Source organism: Sardina pilchardus, chromosome 13 (genome assembly GCF_963854185.1).
Source record: "Sardina pilchardus chromosome 13, fSarPil1.1, whole genome shotgun sequence".
In the NCBI taxonomy this organism is placed as follows: Eukaryota; Metazoa; Chordata; class Actinopteri; order Clupeiformes; family Clupeidae; genus Sardina; species Sardina pilchardus.
Window position 1 is genome coordinate 14837870 of NC_085006.1, and position 8134 is coordinate 14846003.

Consider the following 8134-nt stretch of genomic DNA (forward strand, 5'->3'; position numbering starts at 1 on the left):
GGCATATCCTAGGCAGCTCTCTGCAGTGATGGGGTCTTTCCAGTAAGTCAGTTTCACGCATGCGCGAGTGTTGAACTGCATTTGCAAAGCAGCAGTGGAGTGGACAACACACCAAAACGAAGAAAATACCGGTGTTGGAATTATTTCTTGAAAAGATGTTTTAACAGCCCACCTTCTCCTGGAAAGTATGTACAATGTTTTGTTCGTGTTCTCTTGTTCAGGCTTAGACATTTAATCAGTCAGAACCTCCTAAAATGAAACCCTTTTGCACTTGCAGCACAAAGAAGATCCCAGATCCTAGTTAGCCGCTACTTAGCTATGCTATCTATGAGAGCCCAACATTGTGTTCAAGCCAGTATAGATTAGTAATAACTGGATAGCTACCTCGCTTCTGTATAATTAGTAATCGATGTCATTAGGTTTTCATGTGTAGATGTGTAGCTACTGCTGAAAACACGAACCGGTTCCTTTACATCAGGATGTTATAAAGAGATCCTTACTGATTTTACTTGGTGTTGTGAATCTCTGATTTCCCAATAACGTTAATGGTTACCTAATCAGTGAACAGTTCCTGCCATTTCAATTGAATGTGTCAATCCGTTAAGTTAGCCCTTTTACGTATGTGTAATGCTTAACTTATGTTGAACAGCTGTGTCGACTAGCATAGCTAACCCTATGAGCTCTCCACTAGCTAGCTCACACAGATAATGGTGGCCAGATAATTTGCTTATCATTTACGACTCATTCCTACGGAGGCGTAGATGGTTGAGATCATGTTAAGTATTACTATGATTATTTGTAATTTTCGTGTAATTGTTTTAGGAATGCCTTCAGTGGCTATTTCAGCTAGGCTTTTGTTGTCTGAGGTAATGTCAGCAAATCAGCCATTTTCACCCCAACTCTCAGAAAGCCATTGAAGAATCAAGTAATGTAAGGTTGGGATTTGGTGTCAACAATCAGCACAGTTCGTTTGAAACCACTCGATAGTTTAACTATGTCTGTTACATACAAGGAGCTATGAACTTCACCGACCATTGCAATTATTCTGGGCTATTGGGAGATAGTCGTCTTGTGCGGCTAGGTGGCTAACTGGATAGAATTAGGCCTAACGTTACCCATTTACGCAGTTGTACTTTGTGGAGAGTGTGCTGTCGTTAGTGCGATGGGACACTCTAATATATTCATGGTCACTTCTCCCAAGATTCAGATGGAAATGAAGTACTGTGTTTTGCAGCTCTGCGTCTTCGAATTGAACTGTCCATGCTAATAAGGCACTTTTTGCCGATGTCGCACCAACTGCCAATCCCTCAAAGTGGAGCAGTCAGCTGGTGTGTCTGTAGGCCCCGGTCATGCAGTGGCATCTCCTGCCGTGCCCTGGGCACCTGCCAGGCTGACTGGAGCATTAGCTTCCTCCATCTCGCTCATGACACTCAAACTGCGGGGTGTGCGCTGTGGGCTCAAACGCCAGCTGTTTTAGAAAGCGATTTAAAAAGGTCATGGATGAATGCTTGATATTTAGATGGAACGAGTCTGCAGAGAGGCTATTATGGAAGCATTTCGTCCTTGTTTGTAGTGTACGAGATATGATGGAAAATTGATAACCCAGTTGTCAGGTGTATTATGGCACTTAGACATCAGTGTCTATAGTCATCTCTGCTCTTGTAGAACCCATTAATGCATTCTGAGATTCAAGACTTTTCTATAGCATTTGTTTCATTGTACTGTTTCTTTTATACTTTTGTCGTGTTCATCTAGTGTGTGTGTGTGTGTGTGTGTGTGTGTGTGTGTGTGTGTGTGTGTGTGTGTGTGTGTGTGTGTGTGTGTGTGTGTGTGTGTGTGTGTATGTATGTGTATGTGTGTGTTGAATAATCCTTTGTAAAAGGGATGCTTTGTCATTCTCCCAGCAACTAATCACTTCACAGAAGAAGCATAGTCCTCTTAAGCAATGTTAGTAAGTAGGGTTCAACACATTTGATATAAGCTTAATGTTGTCCGGTTATTTATGGACTGCTCTGAGGTGAATGCAACACTGCATTTTGAACGGACTGAGTAATATCCAATCTGGTGCCCATCTGAGCTCTGCCTCTGGTTTCTCTTGCAGTGTGACGGAGTGTAGCCCATGTTGCATTAGTGCCTGTGTGACATGCTGGCTTGTTTGCCAGTATCCAACCCCACATTCCAGCTTCGTTCCCACTTGCAGATGAACACTGGACTTCAGAAATGTAAGTACGCTCATCTGCTCACTAGTCATAGCTGCTATTGGATTCATGAGGTAAAATGGGTGTGGGTGTCTGTGTCTGTCTGTGTGTGTGTGTGTGTCTGTCTGTGGGTGCCTCTCATTCATCCTTTATACATCCTCCTTTCCTTCCTCGGTCCTCGTCCTCACTGATCTACATAAAGAATGATAGGGCGGCAACGATGAGATAATCTATCCAGTGTTAGTCAGAGATCAGTGGGAACGAGCCTAGAGAACTGAGAACCGGGGATCGAGGAGAGAAGTTGAGAGGCACCCTGCGAGTGGTGATGGACAAGATGGTGTCAGGGTAGAGAACAATTCCAGCATTTTCCAGTTTCTGTTACACTGTTCTATTTCTATTTCTGTTCCTCCCCCTGGTCTGCCCTTGACGTGTGTACCAATAATGTGTCCAATAATTACGATGTCACACTTTTCAAGTCTAATAACATGCCATGGAAGTACCCATCATTTAGTTATCATTTGTGATGCAAAGCTTAGATTCCATTGTCTTATTTGACGATGTACTGTATTGATATACAGCTTGTGTAACAATCATACGATGGACGTGGTAGGTAGTGTGCCCAAATTTCAATTGTCCCACCAATCTCTATTCATGTCAGCTATATATTTATTCAATGCTTCACTTTCTCTCTTGTGGTCTAATGCTAAAGTCTCTTAGTGGTTTGTGTTTTGTGCTAAGTCATTGCCTTGATGTTAATGTCCCACTTTCTGCTAATTTGTCTTCCGTCCGTGCCTCTCCCCAGGGGACACCACGCAGAAGATGAGATCCGCACATTATCCATCCCCAGCGGAATTGGATGCCTATGCTAAGAAAGTTGCCAACAACCCGCTGACTATCAAGATCTTCCCCAACAGTGTCAAAGTACCTCAAAGGAAGCACATCCGCCGCACGGTCAACGGCTTGGACACCTCCAGCCAGCGATACAGCCCCTATCCGTCTCAGGAGTCCTCCCGCTCAGGCCTCCTTGCCATCGTCAAGGTACCCGTCAAGAGCATTCTGAAGGGCCTGGACGCCAGCTGTGCCCGCTTCCTGCCCAAGTCGGTCATGAACCCCCACAGCGGGCCCTACGGGGCCCAGAGCACTTTACCGCCCCAGCAGCAGACTATGGCCCACCTGCAGGGCCTCCCCCAGCCCCCGCCCGGGGCACACAAGCAGGGCCTCCCCTCCCACCAGCTCCAGCTCCAGCAGCGACAGCAGCAGCAGCAGCAGGCGCAGCAACAGCAGGCGCAGCAGCGGCAGGCGCAGCAGCAACAGGCGCAGCAGCAGCCAGGCATTGCACGCCTGCAGACCATCCAGCAACACGGCCTTCCGCATCCACCCAGTTTACGGCCTCAGCCTGGCCTTATCCGTCATCAGACTCTCCAACAACAACAACAACAGCAGCAGCAGCAGCAGCAGCCTGGCCTGAGCCACCCCCAGAGCTTACTGCAGCAGCAGCAGCAGCAGCAGCAGCAGACGGCCTCCCAGGGCCTTAGGCTGCTGGCAGAGATGGCTCCCAGGGCCCCTATGCTGCCCCCACACAGCATCCAGGCTCAAGCCCAGGCCCAGGCTCAAGCTCAGGCTCAAGCTCAAGCCCAAGCCCAGGCCCAGGCCCAGGCCCAGGCCCTTCCCCTTCCCCAGGCGCTTCCCCAGGCCCCGACTCTGCCCCCTCAGGCCTCCACTCCAGCGGGAGCTGGTCCCCCTGCCCCGTCGGGCATGCTGCTGGTCCCGGGCATGCACGGTACCCCGCCGCGCAAGCTGCCCGACGGCGACGCCCCTCCCAACGTGACCGTGTCTACCTCAACCATCCCGCTGTCCATGGCGGCCAGCCTGCACCACAACCGGCCCAGCGACCTCAGCAGCATCGTGCACCAGATCAACCAGTTCTGCCAGGCCCGGGCCGGCGCCGGCGGCACCTCGGTCTGCGAGGGCCAGATCGCCAACCCCAGCCCCATCAGCCGCAACCTGCTCATCAACGCCAGCTCCCGCGGCTGTGGCCCACACCCACACCCTCACCCCCACCCACACCCACACCCACACCCACACCCACACCCACACCCTCACCTCCATCCCCACCCGCGGCTTAGCCTCGGACCCGGCCCTCAGCCTGCCCCCTCCTCCTGTGCCCTCAACCACGACGCCGCCGGTGCCATGCCGCCCACCACTATGGCTGCCATGAGCCGGTTGCCCCTCTACCAGAACCCCCTCAAACACGCCCAGCCCCACTTACCTCAGCCACAGGGCCCCTGGAAGCAGCAGCAGCAGTCTCAGCCGCTCAGCCACATGTCGCACATGCCCGACGGCCCGCCGCCCTGCAAGAGCGTGGCCCGAGAGGACCCTGCCGGCTCCGGCTTCCCCACCAAGGGCCTGCCCTTCTCCCAGGAGGCCTGCATGGGCCAGCAGCCCTTCAGCCTCAAGGCCCCGCTGGACAAACCCACCCCGTCGCCACCGGTGAACGGGATGGTCGGTGGCCCGGGGATGAACTACAGTAACGGGCACTACATGCAGCAGCAGCAGCAGCAGCCCCCGTGGGGCAGCATCTTGCCCACCCCGAACAGCGACAGCTCTGGCTCTCAGGACCTGGCCATCAACTTCCACGGGGGTCTGCCTGGCGGTGGTGGCGGCGGCACATCCGTCGACTGCGCACAGGGGCCCCACTACAGAACTGGACCTGGTGGGGGCGGCAGCGGCGCCGGTGTCAATGGCCACCCGGGTATGGTGCCGAACGTAGACTACTTGGCCGGCGATTTCCCGTGCTTCAGGGAGCAAACCAACCTGGGCATGATGGGTAAGATGCCCAGGCTCCCCGTCATGGCAAATGTTAGGGCCCCTGATTCAGGTGATAGTAGAAATGTTCCCATTCACCACCACCCAGGCTACAGATGAGTCTGGAGTGAGCCATCGCTAGTCAATTAATAACTTGCTTATTGCCCACAAGGCTCACGAGCGGCGGTTTCCCAGGCAGGGATTAAAACGTTTTAACAGTTGCATTTGGAATTTAAAACAAAAACACATTCTTTAATGAATATTATTGTTATTATTATTATTATTATTATTATTCATTTTTTGGTCTAGTGAGAACGCCAATGCATCCATGGCCAAGGGTTAATCCGTGTCTGAGAAACCAGCTCGAAGAGTTTCCTAGATAATGAATAGTGCTCTTATTGGAGTGTTGTTGTATGTGAAGGTCATTAACTCCCTAGCCTTTCCTGTTTCCCTGTGTTCAGGCTGAATAAAGGGTTGTAACACTCATATAGATTACTTTTCCGTTAGGTAATGAAAAAAAGACGATTCTGCCTGCCCATAGCACCTGGCCCTAAAATAAATTGAGCTCAGTTTGTTGTCTGTAAACAAAGTGTTGCTCGGATTGTAGTGTTTACATGTAGGGAATGTGTTGCCATCTCATGAACGCATCGCAATCCATTATCTCCTGACTCTCCTTCCACGTCTTCTTGGAGAACACAATAGATGTAGGACACTGTGAGGAATAGGACATTTCTATACTCTAGAACATTGACATTTGTATGTTGGCCCACAAGGTCTGTTGAGATCTTTCTAGAGGTGCCATGGCGATGTGCACTCAAGCAACCAGGCTGAACATAACCCGTGTTCTCCTTTTTGATGTTTACTTAACGCTTGCTATTATTGTCACTAAAAGAGGAGGGACACACTAAGGAACCAGGATCAAGTGTTGGCACATGCACATAGAAGATGAGACTGTTGATTTTTTGAGACTGTTGTACATGAATTCAGGTTAAAGATATAGACTGGCTGTTTGAAGAGTGCTGCAGAAGCATTATTGAGAGCATTCGTCTCACTGTCAAACAGTGTGTCTTGATTATGTTGTCCAGGAATATGTTCAGAATTCCTCCATTTTGGAATTCCATTGGAACTTGTGCCATGTCCTCTATCATGTTGTTTCTTTATGTAGTTATCACTACTTGAATTCCTGAGGGTGAGTTAACATTTTCAGACCATCACATCCTGAAATGTATTATAAATTTGACACAAAAAAAGAAAGAAAAAAACACACTTCCCTATCTTTTATGTTCTAATTTTAATTACGTATCCTCCTAGTTGTAGTGTTAAATGAATGGTGGAAGGTTTCAAAAACCTAATGACCAAATGGATCACTCGCTAGTGCAGCATATACTGCACTGTATTAGCTGCAAAGGTTGGTTCAGATTCCTCTACACACTCTTGTCTCCACTGCCCTATACTGTGTCTGGCCTCCTATGTCACATGATGCACTCACTGCACATTGGTGTGGGAGCTCAACAGTACCTCTGCTGCTCTGGTAAGCAAAGTCCCATATGGTGTCACCTATGGCAACTAGGGTCACCCACTGCACTGAAGTGGCTGACTTTGTCATAACAATCCAGGCCTGTGAACGTGAGACGTGACCTGCGTCCTCTCTTGTCTGAAAATCACTGTAGAAGGGGGGGATCCTTGGGAAAGACAGGACTGCCTCTGAGCTCTGGAAGGCTGACGTGTGTTGACATCTGTGTCCCTTCACCGTTGTGTGGTAGTGAAATCTCCTGGTTGTCAGTGTTTTTGTTATGGCCTCGCCATCTCTGTTCTCAGGTCTGCCCGTGCCTCCTGCCCTCTTTAGTCTGACTCAGTCAGCCATTTTAGTTTGTTTTTGCTTTCTTTTAAGAGGAAGGGCAACTCTCGAGTCCCAGTGAAGCATAGTCCTTTTCTTTCTTCCTTTTCTTTTTTTTTTTAAACTGGCAGAGAAACCGCTTGGTTATTTGTATGTGTGTGGAGGGGTGGGTTCCCTGGAGACTTATGGTCGGGTTCCCCGCTGGCCCCTTGTGTAAGCCTTAAATATTTAGAGTGTGGTGTAGAAGTTTAAATTAATTAATGATGTTAGCAAGTTATACTAAAATGAATTTTATGTAACAGTAATGTTGATTTGAAACTGTTGAATGGGGTGGGTGGGGTGGGTGGGCTTGAACATAACATTTCTACCAGTTCCAGCCCTGGGCTGTAACAGTTAGTGTGTATGCATTATCAAGCCACGTCTTGAGTAATGTTCACCTTTTCATTTTGTTTTCTTTTGCTGCTGAAGTGAAAAATCTGAAGTTCTACTTGCCCCTCGGTGTGTCTGAGTATGTGTGTCTTGAGCGTCTGTGTGTGTGGGTGTGTGTGTTTTGTTTTTGTGTGAGTGTGTGCTTGTGGCATACATACATGCCAGAAGCAAGCAAAACAATCAGAACGTAAATGTCATCAGTTCTGAATACCGATTAAAAAGGGTTCTGTTCCCATCACTGGTCTCAGATGCAGACCCAACCCTTCAGACTCAAACTGACAGAACAATGGGCTTAGTTTAACTCTTTCAACTTTCTCACCGATGTGTTGGTCTCACGAAGCTGCTATTGTATTCTAGATTACAAGAAAAAAACGTGGGAGTGTTTGTAATGCTGTAAAGATTAGAAAGTAAGCTGTAATTTATGTTGAATGCCATTTTGTTGTCTTTGCAAAAGCAATGTGTGAATGGATCCGCTTTGCTATTTGCAGACATATTAACTTATTTAAACTTGCTTGTTAGCTTGATCTCAGTTAATCTCCACATATTCTGAGTGGGAAAGAGGGAGAAACATTTAAAAAAAAACAACTCAGATGCAAACTTGTTCGGTCTCAGCGTTCATGTCGTGTTTCCAGCTCAAGGGTACAAAACTCTAACTAGTCAGGTTGAACTTTTCCTTCGTTTCTGTTATCAATGTGAAGTGCCTCCTCTGGGGTGAGTGGAGAGTGAGCGTGATACTGAGGTGGGTCTGTGTGTGGGGGGATAACTGTGTATCCTAGCAGGGGTGTATGTGGGACTCAAACACTGCACTGTTTATTAAGTGGGTGGGGTGGACTAGGGATAAGGAGAGGGGTGGGTTTGGGGTTAG

The 8134-nt window shown here is 48.6% G+C and overlaps 1 protein-coding gene across 1 annotated transcript; it reads left to right on the forward strand.

The window, feature by feature from the left end:
- The first annotated feature begins 46 nt into the window (after nucleotides 1-46).
- fam222bb (family with sequence similarity 222 member Bb) lies at nucleotides 47-7147 on the forward strand. Its single transcript, XM_062552740.1, has 3 exons — nucleotides 47-185; nucleotides 2102-2222; nucleotides 3001-7147. Exons 2-3 carry the CDS (start codon nucleotides 2144-2146, stop codon nucleotides 5121-5123), a joined length of 2202 nt encoding a protein of 733 aa, XP_062408724.1. The 5' UTR covers nucleotides 47-185; nucleotides 2102-2143; the 3' UTR covers nucleotides 5124-7147.
- Nucleotides 7148-8134: the final 987 nt, after the last annotated feature.